Source organism: Ochotona curzoniae, unplaced genomic scaffold (genome assembly GCF_017591425.1).
Source record: "Ochotona curzoniae isolate NIBS_2020 unplaced genomic scaffold, NIBS_Ocur_1.0 contig_520, whole genome shotgun sequence".
Classification (NCBI taxonomy): domain Eukaryota; kingdom Metazoa; phylum Chordata; class Mammalia; order Lagomorpha; family Ochotonidae; genus Ochotona; species Ochotona curzoniae.
Window position 1 is genome coordinate 2,231,234 of NW_024466457.1, and position 17,906 is coordinate 2,249,139.

General features: G+C 45.8%; 1 protein-coding gene across 7 annotated transcripts in view; it reads right to left on the minus strand.

The window, feature by feature from the left end:
- Window positions 1–17,698, minus strand: part of PLEKHM1 (pleckstrin homology and RUN domain containing M1) — a 46,420-nt gene extending 28,722 nt beyond the window's left edge. For 2 of the 7 annotated variants that reach the window (XR_005884783.1, XM_040989329.1), the window contains exons 1-4: window positions 17,606–17,698; window positions 11,032–11,121; window positions 6,146–6,393; window positions 4,367–4,993 (exon numbers count right to left, since the gene is read on the minus strand). Coding sequence is in view for 6 of the 7 variants with exons in the window: in XM_040989329.1 (XP_040845263.1) it covers window positions 4,367–4,993; window positions 6,146–6,393; window positions 11,032–11,079 (923 nt within the window). In the remaining variant the exon portion in view is untranslated. Of the gene's footprint in view, window positions 1–4,366; window positions 4,994–6,115; window positions 6,394–11,031; window positions 11,172–13,397; window positions 16,121–16,531; window positions 16,547–17,605 lie in introns of those variants that run through there. The other 5 variants (XM_040989333.1, XM_040989330.1, XM_040989332.1 and 2 more) reach the window with 5 other exon arrangements.
- Window positions 17,699–17,906: the final 208 nt, after the last annotated feature.

The following is a 17,906-nucleotide window of genomic DNA, read 5'->3' on the forward strand; positions in this document are numbered from 1 at the left end:
TATTAGTAAGCAATTGAAAAGACAACCCACAGAATGGGAGGCAACATTATTTTCAGATCATATATACTGTCTAAGAGTGTATAACCAGAATAAAGGATTCTTACAATTCTATGCCAAAAATATAGCCACATTTTAAATTGGAAAAATAATTGAATAGCTTTTTCTTCAACAAAAAAAGACAAATTGTTAGTAATTTCATGAAAAGATTTCAGAATCATTAGCCATTCAGGAAATGTAAATCAAAATCAGAATGAGATGCATGCTGCAATGGCTATAACCAAGCAGACAAGTGATTAACACGTTACCAAGAATGTGGACATTGCCTGGCAAATATAAGTGATGGGAATGTAAATTACTGCAGATATTATGTATCACTGAATTATGGTCTTGAAAATGGTGACTCTGTGGCATACCAATCCTATCTCATAACAAAAAAAGTGACTAGTCAATAGTATGGCATAGCAGGCTAAGCATTGCCAGATTCTCAAATCAGAACACCAATTCAACTGGATGCTCTGTTTGCATTTCAGCCTCCTGCTAATATACCTGGAAAAGAAACAGAATAAGATCCAAATACTTGGACCACTGACACCCATGAGGGACACGTGGATAGAGCTTCTGGTTTGTGGCTTCAGCATACTCAAGACCTGACTGTTACAAGTCATTTAGGGAGCAAACTAGACAATGAAATATTTTTTAAAGATTTATTTATTTTTATTGCAAAGTCAGATATGCAGAGAGAAGGAGAGACAGAACGGAAGATCTTCCATCAGCTGATCCACTGCCCAAGTGGCTGCAACAGCCAGAGCTGAGTCAATCTGAAGCCTGGTCTCCCACATGGGTGCAGGGTCCCAAAGCTTTGGGCCGTCCTCGACTGCTTTCCCATGCCACAAGCAGGGAGCTGGATGGGAAGCAGGGCTGCTGGAATTAGAACTGGTGTCCATATGTGATTCCTGCGCATGCTAGGAGAGGACTTTAGCCACTAGGATAATCTGTTGGGCTCCCAAATCATCTTTTTATGTAGCTTCCTATTGAAAATATTTAAGAGTATTTTCATTTAGAAAATAATTTGAAGCATAGTCTTTTAAAAGATTTTTATGTATTATATTGCAAGGTTGGGGAGGCAGGGAGGGAGCTCGAAAGAGAAGGAGGGGGAGAGGAATAGAGGAAGGGAGAGATGGATGCAGGGAGTGAGAGAAGCATTACATTTTCCAGAATGGCCACAATAGTTTGGGGCTGGACTAGGCTAAAGCCAGGAGCTTCACCCAGGTCTTCCATGTGGGTACAGGGACTCAAGCACTTGATAACCCTCTACTTCATTCCCATTTCATTAGCAGGGAGCTGGACCAGAAGTGGAGAAGCCAGGACACGAATCAGTGCCTACATAGGATGTTGGTGTTGCAAGTGGCAGCTTAACGCACTGCATCACAGCAAGGCACCCTGTCCCAGTCTGTATTTTATATCCGCATGTATGTTTGTGTGCATACATGGGGGTGTGCTCATGTGTATTGTAACTAAAAATCATGGCCTGCAGCACTTCTTTACAGAGTGGCACTGCCATGTTGGCCAGTACCTGTGGTTTTCCTGAACACGGTACTGTTGGGCAGCCAAGGGCCACTGAGAAATGCACAGAGAGCTGCATTTGCAAGAATCCTCTGCCCCAAATCAAGGTTTCACGGCAATAACATTGATAAACATTAGCAGCCAAAGCTTCTCCAGTAGTTACAAACGGACAAGTAACAAGACACCTGATGACACAAGGTGTCTAGTTAGAAAATGACAATAATGCCACCCACCGAGCACTAACTACATCCTAAAAGACTGTCTTAAGTACTTCACACACCTTAATGCATTCACTCTTTCCTTGGAAGAACAAGATCTTACTCTCATCTTACAGATGAGGATACCAAGATCAGAAGATTGAGCACTTGCCCGAAACTGCCACACTGGCAAACGAACACAGGGCATCCGGCTCCCAAGTCTACCCTCTGGACTTGCAGACTGCATCTCAGTAACTGCTACTGAAGTTATCGAGGATAATTAGCCCTCTGTCCAGAAAGCACAATGCACGGACTTAGTTAATAAACTTCATTTTGAATGTTAGGTATTTTACACTTTTAATTGTATTGTTTAAGGTTTATTTTTATTGGAAAGGCATATTAACAGAGAGAAGGAGAGACAAAATATTCCCATCTGCTGGTTCACTCCCCAAATGGCTGAAATGGCCAGAGCTGAGCCCATTCAAAGCCAGGAGCCAGGAGTTTCTCACCAGTTTCCCACATGGCTGAAGGTTTTGGGCCATCCTCTACTGTTTTCCCAGGCCACAAGCAGAGCTGGATGGGAAGTGGAGCGGTTGGGACATGAACCAGTGCCAATATGGGATGCCGCACTAAGAGGTGGAGTATTAGCGAGTTGAGCCATTGCACTGGCCCCAGAAAGGCAGATTTACAGAGTGAAAGAGAGACAGAAAGATCTTTCACCTGCTGGTTCACTACAGAAATTGTCACAATAGCCACAGCTGGGCAGCTCTAAAGCAAGGAGTTTCTTTCCTCTACGTCTCCCACACGGGTGTAAGGTGCTAAAGCTTTGGGCCATCCTCCACTACCTCCTAGGCCAAAGCACAAAGCTGGATGGAAAGTGGAGTATTAGGGACATGAGCTGGCACCCACATGGTATCATGACACTTGCAGAGTAGGATTAGGCAAATGAGCCATCATGCTGAGCCCAAGATATTTTGTATTTGATATTTATGTTTAACTTTAGACATTTTATACTTGTACAATAACCATAATTATTTTAATTTTATATACTAAGTACTGGTGAAAATCTTCTGCCTTTAAAGTGTACATATATACATGATAATCTTCTGCCTTTAAAACGTTAAATATATAAAAACAAAGTTTCCGTGGATGCTCAGAAACTAACTTCAGGGCCCAGCTCTCAGAATGGTTTGCTGCACATGTGTGTAAAATGGTGGCCAGCCTGGCATGTAACTGTCCTGGGTTTGTCAGCACATAGTGACTCCCATCCTTAGAGAGTCCCTCAATGCCCAGGAGAACGCTTTTAACACCGGGCACAAGGTGACTCATCCAACAACCTTATGCTGGAATTTCCCAGTCACGAGATTCATGAGATAAAGACAAGGCACATGATGGAGAAAGGGCTGGCTGGCTCAAGGAGGCAGAGACACAGGGGGGCCAAGACAAGTGAGTAAGCCCAAGTCATTCCATGGGCCTTGCTATCCCTGGGAGCAGGAACTGCTTCTCCCAATGACTTTGAGCTAAATTCTTCCACTGACATCTTCAAACTTCCTAAAGTGTTCAGGAGTCACTTCTGGGGCCTACCAGACATTCTCCTGTGTACAAACAGAGGCATCCGATTTGACCGGCAAATAGCCTTGTGAAGAAACACAACCTGGGGGTCAGTAATTTGTCTGCTTTCCTTGGACTTGCGGGGTGGTGCAAGAGGACAGGAAGCTCACCCTGCTCTGAGCCCTGTCCACAGCACCACCCAGTTCTGCAGCTATTGCCACACGGAGTGGGGACCTTGGAGGAATCTGAACTGAGGTAGAGTGGAGGATGCGGGTGTGGAAAAGGAAGTCCTAATGGGGTTCATCTGAAGGAGGCCCTTACTAAGGTTACAATTTTTAATCTACCAGTAAAGTAAATGCCCAAAGTCTGAGAACACATTCTGCTGGCCAGGTGGGAAGACAGAGGTGCTTCCTGGCGGAGCATCAACAGCAGCTGTCTGTGACAATGATCAAGACATCTATCCTTTGTCTCAGCAACCTTCTTCCTGGGAGTTCACAGAACACAGATACTTAAAGACCAAGAACTACAAGACCAAGATTATTTACAGAAATACTCAACTTCAACACCTACTAAACATGGGCTGAGGAAATTCCTCAAGGTGCACACTCATACAACAGAATAATTTGCAAAAGATTGAAAAAAAAAAAAGGAAGAAGCTCTGATATAAAAGATCCCCTTCATATCAAAGTCCTGAAGAGTGAGGAGAATCTGAGAGTATTTCCCAAGGTTCATGTAAAAATGGAATTTGAAGACTCCTCATACATATTGCCTTTTGTGGGATATAGGATGATGGAAAACAATTTTAAAATTGGACTTCACTGCCTTGGTTGTGAGTGGGGAATACACTGTGAACTCTGTTTCCTAATTCCCTTGCCAGGGCCTCACAACCCATCTAAATCCATTCCTCCACTACACCCAGGTTTCTCAATTAGAGTTCCTCACAACTCTGGCCTCTGAAGAAAACAGTATGTCTCCTTCGGCCTTCCTTATACTGTAATGGCAGTCAGCGCAACAGGAAGGAAAGATGGGCAGAGAGCAGAAGGAGGGGTACTCACTCTTGCAGAGACGGGTCCGAGTCATCCGCATTTGTGGGGCCCAGGTCTGAGTCATAGGACATAGGCTCCTCAGAATGGTCTGGACTCTTAGGGCCATGCTCTTGGAGTAGGCAACTATCAGAGTTTAGGCTGCAGGATAGCTGGGATGAACTGGCTGTGTCTAGGCTGAGGGAGGAGGCAGTGAGCTTTCTGTTCCGCTGGATCTTGTGACCCGAATGCTGTACTTCGATGTCCTCTGAGCCCGAGGAGTGTGAAACTGAATCCAGAGACTCCTTCCGCTGAAGTTCCACACCAGAGGTAGTGAGAGGTTCAAGCTCAGAGAGTGGGCAGAGCCCCGAGAGGGCCAATGGGGTAAGCGTCCACTCGTTTAAGATGGCAGACTTATAGGACAGTTCGAAGGACAAGGACGTCAGGCCCTGCAGGAAGCTGAGGAGGAACTCGGCCTCCTCGGCATCTCGGAGCAAGGCGGATGGCTGATAGTACTCCGCCAGCCGAGCCTGCTCCTGGAGCAGCAGCTTCAGGTAGCACTCCATCAGGCCGTCATTGAGTGCCAGCCGCAGCCAGGCCCGGCAGCGGCCCACATCCGTGTTGACAAAGGCCAGGTGCTCCAATTCTGAGATGACGTGTCTGGGAAGGAGAGGACAGACTGTTTCAGGAAAACTGAGGTGCTGTTTTAGCCCATGGTTAACCATAATGACCACCTGATGATTTCTCAGATAACAGTGTTTTCAGCAGTCTACAGGAAAATTAAGCTATCACCCTATGCTGTGAGGCTGGAATTACAAAGAATAATTGCCACTCTGATTACAACAACCCTTGAACCTGTGACATCATCTGTTCACCTTAGTAATGAGGTCAGTGAAGCTGGGAAATGACAGGGTAATGACAGGAGCCCTGTCTTCAGTCTAGCCAACTGCCTTTTCCAGCATGTGGGGGAGAGCTCCTTTTGTCAGTGGAGCTGCAATGTAATTACTTCTAGGTCGCAAAAAGAAAAAATGTCACAGTTAGGGCAGTGTCTGGGCTATGCCCTTAGGGCTTTCAAGAGGTAAAAGCCAGAGAACCTTCTAGATACAAGGAACTGACAGAAAGAAGGCATCAAGTACAGGAAAGACCATTCTGTGCAGGAAGAAGAGCATAGCAATTACAGCACACAGAAGGAGAGCTGCTGACTGAGTTGTAGCCAAGGCAGGTCATGGAGGGACTAGAATGTCAAGCTGATAAGGCAGGCAGGAGCAACGAGGCACTGGGATTCCCTGGAGAACAGGATAGGCTATAGATCTGGGGACCAGGTTAGGGACTCACACTCTGGGCTTGTAGGTGGGATATAGGAAAACGAACTGTCCACCAACTGTGATTATTTTAGGGTAGACTGATTTAGGCAGGCAGATTCTACTCTGGTTACTAAATTCAGCTGACTCCTTCGAGGTGTGGCTGAGGCCTCCCCTCAAAGGCACAGCTGCTGCTCCACCTGGGTTCCATTGTCCTGAAACACAAAGGTGTTCAAATCGCCTGATAGCAGGCTCACCAACTTTTCCTATAAGGGAAATTGCTTTAAGTTTGCAGGCCCCACCACCTTTGTTGCTAAAGCCCAGGGGCACCAAGCAGTTCCAAGCTCTGGCCTCAAGGCCCAAGTGGGCAGGCATAGTGCAGATAAAACTTTCTATGAACTATTCTGTCCCCTGCCTCTCCCTGACTCTACACAGAACACAGGCAGCTTTTCTGGCAAGAGCTGCATTCCACAGCTCCTACCCGAAGCAGGAAATCTCCCACTGAGCTCACTTGTGGGTGACAGCCTTCAAAAGGGACCAGAAGACAGGCTGTGGCAAATGCTTCTGGTGGGTATTTTTCTTCCTTTTTCCCCCAGCCTCAGCTCGGATGTGCTTAGCGTGCAGGCCGTGGATGAACACTGCCTCCAGGGCGCTGCACATGGTGTTGGCATCGGCATCTTCACTGGTTACCGCAGTGTCCAGGGACACATATTGCTTCTGCAGGGCCTTCACGGATCCCACCAGCTTCTTCTTGATGACCTAGACAGAACCAAACAGAACATAGGCCTTTAGAGGAAAGCCCCGGGAGAGTACCTGTTGCCAAGCACATGTGCAATCACACATGCATACCCTTCTGTAGATTATGTACGGGTTTTTCCACAAAATTGGCATATTCATGGTGACAGATAAACACAAACTGCAGAGAAGCAAAGGAAAATCACACTTCTACAGCCTAGAGATAAAAATAATATTGTTGCTTAGTACATGCCTCATTGTGGATCTTTTTGATTTTTGAAATCAAACTACTTACATCTTGTTTAAATATAGGTCCCAGGGCTAGTGTTGTGGCACAGTACATTAAGCCACTACCTGCAATGTTGGCATTTCATATGGGCAGCCATTTTGTGTCCCAGTTACTCTACTTCCAATCCAGCTTCCTACAAGTGTGCCTGGGAAGGCAGCTGATGGTGGCCCAAGTACCCATGTGGGAGACCCAGACAATGTTCCAGGCCTGTCTTTGATCTAGTCCAGTCCTGGAAATTGAGTTCTTTTGGCGAGTGAACTAGCAGATAGATTTTTCTCTCTCTCCTCCTCTTTCTCCATAACTATGCCTCTTAAATAAATGGACAGAATGGGTCCAGGCTGAACACAGGATCAAGAAGCTCCATTCAGATCTCCCACATGGACAGCAGGGGCCCAAATACCTGGTACTATACTATTCCTTCAGTGGCTAGAGAAATAAATAAATCTTTAAAAATATATATAGTAAATATAAATTTGGCTCTATCACAGTTATAGCTACAGGAGTTAGGATCAATAAACTTAGTACTGGGGTGAGGCTTCACACCTCATTTGCATGATCAAGATCCCACAGAATAGATAAACTGAGAGGAAAAAAAAGTGCTTTACAACAATTTTAAAAACACCAAGAATATAGGAACATGATGACATTAAGAAAGTTTTAGACCTGGCAGCCAGGGTTTGAGGCTCAGGCGTGGCCCTGACATGACTTGTTGTATCATCTCATTCCTCTGACTTAACTTCCCTGATTTCCTCATCTTTTAAATGGACACACCGTTTCCTGTCCACAGGACTCGGGCTGCTGCTCAGGGGCAGAACTAGTTTATTCATCTTGGGAGCTTCAATATTTGGCATCGAGCTGAACACTCAAATTACTCATGAAATGGGAAACAAACACATCAGAAAATGTCTGTCAGTAGTCTGGAAGTAGAGTCTAACAGCTGTTTAATCTGAATTTTAAATATCTCAAATTCATCTAAGTGTTTGGAAAAGGCTGAAAAGGGATCACAAAAACTGACTTAAATGGTTCAGAGAAAGATTGCAAGTTTTCTACTCTTTTAATTCCTTCCAAACAGTAAATGTTTATATTCTTTGAAAAATTAATTTTAAAAAAGATTTAATGAGACATAATTCACACACCCAAAGTTAATTCATTTAAACTATATACTGATAATGCAACAATTTTTAGTGCATTCATGGAATTATGCAACCATCACCACTATATAATTTTAAAACATTATCATCACCTCTAATAGATACTGTGTATTAGGGGTTGCCATGAGCTGGGAGAGGGAGCTTGGGAGTGACTGTGGTCACCAATCTGCTTTGCTTTTATCTGTTCATTCTGGATATCTCACTTGAACAGAAAATACATGTAATTTTTGTTTCTGGTTTCATTCATACCTTGTAATATTCTTAAGGTTCATATACATTTACTAGTACTCCTTTCCTTTTTGTTTTTAAGTACTTAAGAGGCAAACAGATGGAGAAAGAGGGAAAGATACACAAGGGTGGAAGGTCTCTCACCCACTGGTTAACTCACCCAAAGGCCTGCAAAAGCCAGCAGTCCAAAGCCAGGAGCCAGGAGCTCACTCTATGTCTCTCATGTGGGTAACAGGAACTGAACTACCTGAGTCATTACTGCAGCCTCTCAGGGCCACATCAGCATAAAGCTGGAATCAGGAGCTGGGGTTGGCATTGACCCCACATAATACTCTACTCCAAAGATATATTTATCTATTCATCAGTGAATAGACATTTGGGCTGTTTCCACTTCTTGGTTACAAGAGGGCCTGGCATGATGGCTAAAGCCTTGCCTTGCATGTGACAGGATCCAGGGTACTAGTTCAAGTCCCAGCTGCTCCACTTCCAATCCAGCTCCCTGCTTGTGGCTTGAGAAAGCAGTGGAGGACGGCCCAAGGCCTTTGGATCCCGCACCTGTATAGGAGACCTGGAAGAGGTTCCTGGCTCCACGCTGGCTCAGCACTGGCCACTGTGGTCACTTGGGGATTGAACCATTGGACGGAATATCTTTCTGTGTCTTTTTATCTCTAAATCTGTCTTTGCAATAAAAATCAATAAGTCTTTCTTAACAAAAGTTTCTGTGCAGCCATGTTTGCAGTTCTCTTGGGTATATACCTAAAAGTGGAATTTCTGTGCCATATAAAAACTATTTTAACTGATAAATTGGGAAATTATTTGCCAAAGTGACCACACTGTTTTACATTCTGGCCAGAAATGGCCATATTCTTGATTATAGCCATCCTGACTGGTGATGCTGATTTGCATTCCTGAATGTTTAATGACAACATCCTTGTAGGCCCTTATGGGTCATTTGCATATCTGTTTTGGATAATACACATTCAAATCTTTTATTGTTTTTACAACTGGATTGTCTGTCTTTTTACTGTGGAGTTGTGGGAGTTCTTTTTTAAAAAAGACTTATAAAAGACAGAATGACAGAGAGATCTTCTACCTGGTACTGCACTGTCCAACCTGAACATCTCTAACAGCTGTGGCTGAGCTTGGCCAAAGCCAGGGGGCTGCAACTACATTTAAGCCTCCTCTGTGGAGGGCAGGGACTTCGTATTCGAGACAGTATTTGCTGCTTTCCAGGAGCTTCAGCAGGAAGTTGGCTAGCAAGCAGGTATCCCAAGCAGCAGCTGAACCTATGGTGCCACAATGCCACCCCGAGTTCCTCATGAATTCTGCACACTAGATTCTCAACACACACCTGAATGCAAATCATTCACTCTGTGAGTTATCTTTGCACTTTCTTGATAGCATCTTAGAAGCACAAAATTTCTCATCTTCAACAGGTCCCAATTTTAAATGTTATTTTAGAGGTAGGCAAATGGTACAGCACATTAAATTGCCACCCAGAATACCCACATCCACATCTGAGTGGCAGGTCATGCTCTGGTACCTTCACCTCTGATCCAACTTCCTGCTAGTGTATCCTGAGAGGCAATAGATGATGGCTCAAGTCCTTGGGTCCCTCAACTCATCTGGAAGGAGCTCTAGGCTCCTGGCTGTAGTTTGTACCAGCCCTGGCTGTTGAGAGCATTTAAGCAAAGATTCAGCAGATACAAAATCTTTCTCTGTTGCCCTGCCTTTTATTAAAAAACAAACATTAAAACAAACATTAAAAGTTTTTTACAAACCAGAGTTACTAGTATATTACATATAAAGTATAATGCTTCATTTAGCTCAGGGCCTAAACTAGATGCTGGATGAGGTGATATAGATATTACATAAATCTTACCCCAAGAAACTCATACCTTTGAGGTCAGTGTTGTGGCACGGTGCATTAAGCCACCACATGTGAAGCCAGCATTCTTTCTGGAGCACAGGTTCAAGTCCCAGCTGCTCCATTTCCAATCCAGCTTACTGTGAATGTGCTTGGAAAAGTGGATGATAATGACCCAAGACATTTGTCCATGACACCATTGGGAGATGTCAATAGAGCTCTAGTTCCTGTTTCGACCAGTCCTGGCTGCTGTGGCCTTTTGGGGAATGACCTAGTGAACGGAAGCTCTTTCTGTCTGTCTCTCTTTCACTTTGCCTTTATATAAATAAGTCTTGAGACAAATAAGCAAGTCAAAATATATATATATATATATATATATATGCAGCCCTTGCTGGATGGTAATCCAGCTCAGGGTTCTGTCACCTACAGAGGGGCAGAGGCTAGGATGGGGAAGGGCTTTGCATTAAAGCCAGCTACAAGACAGATGGAACCCTCCAGCAGCCAGGAGAGAGGAGGGCATATCGCTGAAGACTACAGTTCCTTTTAAACAGGCAAGTTCTCTGAATTGGGGGACAGCAGTGAGGAGCAAAGGGAAAATCTGGCTTTTCCCAGAAAGTCACCTCAGAAATCCAGCAAGGGACCACCAAACACAACACGACTTCTTGCCTCTCCCAGGGAATTGAGAAAGCTGCGCCAGGATGCAAAGGTATCTCCCAAGAGAGGGAGTCTGAGAGTTCTGGTAAAGTGGTCACAAATAATTGCTTGCAAAATTCTGGAAAATGGTGAATGTTCCAAAACATATAAGGAAGTTACCAGCTTACTCCAATAATGAAATAACAAACCAGCACCCACTACCATTTTTTTGGGTGGGTGGGGGGGGGCATTTCAATGCATTGGCCCAACTGACCAAGAAGCTGAAAATTTTACTGCAAATCCTTATCTCCAATTCCCACTATTTTCTGGGTAAACTCCCATTTTATAACCAGTAAGACTCTTTAAAACCTGTCTCTGCCATGGACTGTTCTCAGCTGGAGGCCTCACTAGACAGTGTCCATGTCAAAGTGAGAAAACAGAGTTTCAGCAGTCTTCCCCCCCAACCACCTTGCCTCCCCAATTTGCCCACCTACCGGGATGGCAGCCCGGGGGTCCAGTGCACTCTCTCCCACTGAGAGCATCTCCACTCAAGCTAGCAGCTCCTGCGGAGAATCACATGGGACCTGCAGGGAAGATGGCAGCCAGATGAGCAAGCTCCAAGGCTTGAACAACACTAAAGGAGAAACAGAATAGATTTTAAGGAAGGAATCCAAGAGGGAAAAGGCCAGAGGGTGAGGCCAGAGGGTGGGTCAGCCCCAGAGGCAGGGGTGGGGGTGGGGAGGTGGGGGAAGGGAGTGGTAAAAGCGCTTCACATCAAAAGTGTCACAGCAACCAGGACCCAGTGGGATCAAGGGGTGAGGAACAAAAGGCTGATCTGAGGTGCAAGGGGGCCGGTAGTCATGGTGCTGAGAACCTGAAGGGACCTTGGTGATTGGGCTCACAATTCAAACTCAGGGTTGGGGCCTGTGACTCCTGTCCTAGTCCAGTATCTTCTGTTCAGTGGTGCAAAACCAAGTGGAGCAGCTTTGAAAGGGCAGCGTTCTCCCACAACACTACTGCTTTGGGGCTCTGAATTCTCTGTTGGAGCACCACAGGGATGGTTGGTGTAAGCTGCAAACTGGCCCTAATCAGCTGGGCATACTGGGGTGCAGCCTCGCACACTGCCTGATGTGCTGCAGAGATATCTGTAATCCCGGTGGACGTGGCTACCCAAATCAATAACAAAAACTGCTACTGTCCATCCAGGGCATGTAGAAGTAGTATAAGTCAACACAGTTAAACTACTAAATCCCACAAGACATCTGGTTTCCTCCCTTGGCCTCAAGAGAAGGGTGCTACTGGATGGCCTGGTTCCACCCCTGCAACTTGGGTTGGGCAGATCAGGGCGAGACAAGGAATTTTCCATCTCTGCAACATCGGAGAGACACCAAAACTAAACAAAATGTCTCTTTTATAGGATGAATAGCAGCCTGACAATTTTCACTGGCATTATTAAAGACTAGTTGCCCAAGTAATAGTTTTCTAGTACTATCTCCTCGGACTTGTTTTTATGTGGAGTCAGTCAAGCATCTTATAAAATCACCATAAGCTTCACCAGCACCCTGGATGACTCTTGTATAACTGCCTGCATATTCAGATCCAGTTTCAATTTTTTCCCAGGCCCATGGCGCTGTGTCCTGTATATGGGTAAGCCCAGGATGATAGTTGTATTTGCTGCTCTATAATTGCCCACTGCCCATCTCCAACTAACAAATCATAAATGAATCACTGCCCACCCCCAACACACACCTGCCTTGGGAAGTTGTTACCCTGCTGGTCCTAAAGATCACAAGTTTTCCTTAGCCATATCACTCTTCCACATTTTCCATTGTAAATACTGAGGAGAAAGCCTTATTTTTGCTATTTCTGCAAAATTATTGGGAATCCAGCTTGCTCCCTGGCTCCAGTTATTTAATAACATTCCCACACATATGAAGAAGTGGGTTCAGAGGATGCACATGCTTTCTTAGAAGTCCGGATGGTGTTAAAGTCTAGATTCTAATATACAGCTTGATTATATTCTTAAGTATCATTGGAAAAAGCAGTCTCCAGGGAATTTTATTCCACCTTCATTTTCCTCACTAGAACATTCAGAGAAGTCCTGGGATTTTGCTGTTTTAACACGGAAGTGTTACGGGGTGTGAAGGAGATCACACCAGACATGTTTAAGGTTTATTACACTTGATCTTAGCCAAAAGGCCGAGAAGTGATATGTTTAAGGTGTATTAAGGAGTCCTCATTAACCATCATGGTGATAATAGAGCATACTAGAAATAGCAAATCACAAGTCCATATGGCAATCCAACCAATCATAATCCAACCAAACATAATACCAAAAGGAACAAATGGTCATTAATTACCCTTACAGCCATCCATTAAGCTGAAGACCTATGTCCCAGCTTTCCCAACAATATGTTATCCTAAGAGACATGCAACGAATAACAGTTTGGACACACTTCCAAAGCTGCAGACATTCACTTCCCTGGCTTCTCTGCCCACATTCCACTACTGCTAGGCCTCACCCCTCCTGGAATTCCTGACAATACACAAACCAGAAACAACATTATTACAACCATTGCCCCATCTAAGCAGTACACAGGGACCATGCTCAGGAGATTACCTGTCCTGGGTCAGCCAAGAGTCGAGGTGCCAGAGTAACGGAAGCACCTGGCCAGAAACAGAGTGAGAGTCCTGCTTCACAGCCCTTTTAAAGGGGCTTGTGAGGGGAGTGGCTACACAACAAAGCAATGCTGTCCCCCTCAGAGGATAGGTGAGTCAGAGGGTGGGCAGAGGCAAATATCTAAGTGGTGGGTGGAGTGGTTGAGGATGGAATTAACATTCCATTGCTGTTAGGATCCACCTTCAGGACAGAGGGTAGGGGACACTGCCACATTTCATTTGCCCAATGTCAATGAGTGCTGGCTATCACTGGCTACACCGCATAACAGGAAGTTTTAGTCTCTTTTCCAGCCACATTACAGTGGATTAGGGGAGTCTCTCTTGAGTTGTCCTTTTCTGTCTTCCTCATCTGTAGTACAAGGCCTTTCTCTTTTACTTGCATTATGATGGCAATATCTTGTTAGGAGGGTCTCTCATGCATTCCCCTTTTTCATCTTCCTTATCTGTAGTATAAAGCATTTCTTTCTTTCTTAGCCAAATTATTGTGGTATGTCCTATTAGGGGAGTCTTTCACACATTCCCCTTTCCATCAGTATTATGAGGCATTTCTTTTTTAGCCATATTATGCCAGTCTCTCCTATTAGGGGGATCGCTCACGGGTTCCCTTTCTCTTTCTACCTCATCCGTACTACAAGGCATTTCCTTTTTAGCCAGATTCGGCAGCGTCTCCTTTAGAGGAGGTTTTTGCAGGTTCCCTTTCTAAAATTATAATAATGTCCTTAATTAAAGCCCATGTAATCCAAAAAGCTAACATGAATATCTTCTATCCTTTGGGCCTTTTCACCATTTTTCTGGGTAAAAGTCTTAAATTCAATTTCTATATTTTTAAAATTCTTTCAAGTAATTTTTCTATTGTACTTCCATTGCACACCTGGGGGTCAAAAACAAAAACAAAAACAGATTCCACAGTTGCTCAGTAAACCAAAATGCTTATATTGTAGGCCCTGTCTTTCTATCTTAGGACCTTGTTTACCTCCTTGCTACTTGGCTTGGATTCTTATTTGGAGGTGTGTGATCCATTACCATTCTTCAGTATAGACAGGCAGACAGATAAGAGGGTGTTTACTATGTAAACTGTCTCCTATGATTATGGAGGCTGGAGAATCAAAGAAGAGCTGGAAATGTTAACTTAGTCCAAGTTCAAAGCCTGAGAACTAGGAGGGTGTAACTCTTAGTTGAGGCCAAAAACTTGGGAAATGGGAGGACCTCTGACATAAGCCCTGGAGGCTGAGGACTGTACAGTGTGGCGTTCTGATGTCAACTTTACAAGTGGGGGCCAATGTGCTTCTCCTCTGTCTTGATATTCTATCCAGGCCTCCTACTGACTGAGAGGTTCCTATCCATGCTGGGTGAGGACCTTACTCAGTGCACTGCTTCAAATGCATCTCTTCTGGAAGCACCCTCCCAGCCTAATCCAGACACGATGCTTCATCAGGTATCAGGTGTCCCTTAGTCAAATTAGTCTTCACAATTTGTGTATTTGGAATTTTTGTTTGTTCGTTTTTCTGCATATTTTGTTTTATGATATAGCTCCATAAGTTCTGGGGCTGCCTGTGCCCTTCCCCAAGGTCCTTACCCTTCACCCCCATGTTGATTCCCCCTCTAGTTTTACAATGGATGTCCTTCATCAACAGTCACAAGTCACCAGTTTTTTGGGTAAAAGTCTTAAATTCAGTTTCTAGTGTCCCTTCATCCAGGCACCAAGGGTTATATTCGCGAATAACATCTAAGCAAGAATGCAACTGCTGCCTTTGCTCCGCTTTTCACTCAAAAGTTCTACATAAGAGAGCTAAAAGACTGTGTTCTCCACTGATTCTGGCCCATTATTTCCACTTACCTCTTTCTGTAGGGGGTCTCTGACGCACGTTCTGTTTGTTTTTAGGTCCCTGTTCAGGTGCCACTTGTTCACTATCCACACTTTCTATCTGCTTTCAAGTTCCTGTTCAGGCACCATTTGTTCACTCTCCAACAGCAATGAACTTGGTGCACGGAGCCGATAATCACACATATGGACTACTGACTAATGATCAATAGTTCATCAATCACAGGATAAGGGAGGAGTCTTTGAAGAATTTACATATCAACAACAAGGAGTTGACTTGAGATTATGGGAGTTCCCATCAGTCTGTCTATGGAACCCATCAATTGTTTCCACACCCTTGCCTGGAAGTATTTCTGTTTTGTATGTCCAATTAATTGTTCTCATACAGATATCCAATCAATTGTCCTCCTACAAAGATATCCAATCAATTGTCTTCCTGCACCAAGGCATCACAAAAACATGTAGGCCACAATCGGGACACATCTTCCTTCACAGGCAGCCAAAGCACCCTGCCCACTCACATCTGTCCCACAGTCAGCAATCTGTTCAGTGACCTGAGCGCTCACCAGGGGACAGGAAGGAGGTTTTGGGGTTCCTATTGGATGTTCCTGTTGGCAACCTTGGGTGGGTCAGACACAATATGTCATGGAATGGGATTGGTTTCCCTTCTGGCCCTCAAAACACTATTTCTTAACTCCAAGAACCAAACCAGAGAGGTATGGCTTCAAGAACTACACAGGAAGGAGTGCAGACAGAACTTGGGCAATGCTACCAAAGGGCATTTCAAACACCCCTGGTGAAGTTTGGCAGGCGGGAGGTTGTTTCTGTTGTGTAGGAAACACCACAGGGTCTCCTTCTATCTGTGAGTACTGATTCTCTCTCACAACAGCCTTCCAGAATGAACAAAGCAGGCTTTCCTGAGCATGTTCTCTAACTTTGATTTTTACAATAGTCCTGGGAAAGGAGGAAGACCATCCCTGGGGTCCGTGGAAGTGGGCCTTAGGTAACACAGAATCCCACATTCTAACCCTGCTTGTGGCCTGGGAAAAGCAGTATAGGACGCCCCAACCTTGGGACCCTTGCACCCGTGTGGGAGACCCGGAAGAGGCTCCTGGATCCTGGCTTTGGATCAGCATAGCATCAGCCGTTGCGCTCACTTGGGGAGTGACTCATCCAACTGAAGATCTTCCTCTCTGTCTATCCTCCTCTGTGTATATCTGACTTTCCAATAAATAAATCTTAAAGAAAAAAAAAAAAAGAAATAAGAAACAGGCTTACTGAGAGATGGCCAGACCCGATCAGCTGAGCCTGGGTCCTCCAAGGTCCCCAGGTTTCAGAGCTCTCCTTTCCTAAATGTCCTAGCACACAGTCACAACATTAAGACTTGTTTTTGTTGTTTGTCTTCATTAAAATGCTTGTCTCTCTGCATACAGCAAGTCCAATTTACAACCTCCAGACACCAAGGAAGAGAAAAAAGAATAGCTGAGACTTACATTGAAAGAAGAAATGGACACCCCTGGCTTCACAGCTCTCAAAACGCAGCCCCGCCAAGAAACAGCCACTTGGAAAAGACTTGTCAGCCAACTCCCAAAGCCCTTTCCTCCACTGCCTAGTGCTGAACCTGGCAGTTCCCAGAAACAGCCTGGTGCTTAAGGCTGTCCTGCCGCGCTGCACCAATCAGGGAGTCACACATTTTGGGTTGGGAAAGAATGACAGACATCTTCTGATTCAGAAAAGCAGATGATCCTTCAGACATGTGAGAGCCGCAGTAAACAGTACTTCCTCCTAGCTGCGGCTAGCTGGATCTCTGGACGAGAGGGGTGGGATATGAGGGGGCAGAAGGCTTCAGGCACAATTGCTTCCATTAAACACCCACTGCAGCGGGAATTCCTAGCCTGTGGTTTTTTTTTACAAGAGGGCAGAGTGGGTGAGATCAGCAGAAATGTGATTTTGGAAAACACTGGCTACCTTTCCTGGCCCCTTCCTTCTGCCCAGTGTCAGGCGTCTCCCGGATATTCCCGGTCTAAATCCCATAGGATTCCAACAGGGCGCAACTCTGAAGGAATGAAGCTAGACTTTGCCTGACTCATTCACCACTGACTGCATCTCTGGTACCCAGAACAGTGCCTGGCACACAGCAGTGCTCCTAAAGATACTTGAAGGAATTAATCAAACTAAAGAACAAAAGCAGAGGACAGTTCTCTTTAGCGGACGGACGTCCTGTGTGGAGCTTTGGGGTCACCTGAGCGGCTGACAGGCAAGAGCGAGGTCGCCAGAGTCGTGGCCTCTACGGGGCTTGGCAGGGGACTAACGTGGGGTCATGAGACCCCTGGTGCGGCGATGGGGTAAGGCAGAGATCGGGTCACGAGTGGGAGCAGCTGTCCAAGCCAGCAGCAGTAGGGCGGGCGCAAACTGAGGGGCAGAGCTGAGGCGCGGGCAAGGACGGGCGAGGGTTCCGAGGGCCACAGACTCACTCCCGCGCCGGCACTGCAGGATCACAGGGAGGGCTGTAGGCCCACCACACCCGCTCCTGCGCTGCCCTCCTCGCTCCCGGAGTCCTGACTCACCCAGGGCAGCGGGCGCAGGAGCAGCGGGCATTTTCGGCCACGGGCGCCGCTCGACTCCCAGCCGACGCCGCGACATTCCGGACACCAACAACAGGAAGTAGCACCCACGCCGCCTGACGTCATCACGCTGGCTCGCGTTAGCCCCGCCCCCCGGCACGGGCAGCCAATCGCAGGGCCGCCTGAGAGACCCGCCGCCACCAGGGGCGCTCCCAGCGCAGACGTCCGGGACTGTGCCAGCTGGCTTGGGGACGTGAGACTCGGGGGCGCAACCGGGAACCTTTGGTGCTGACCCTGCCTGAGT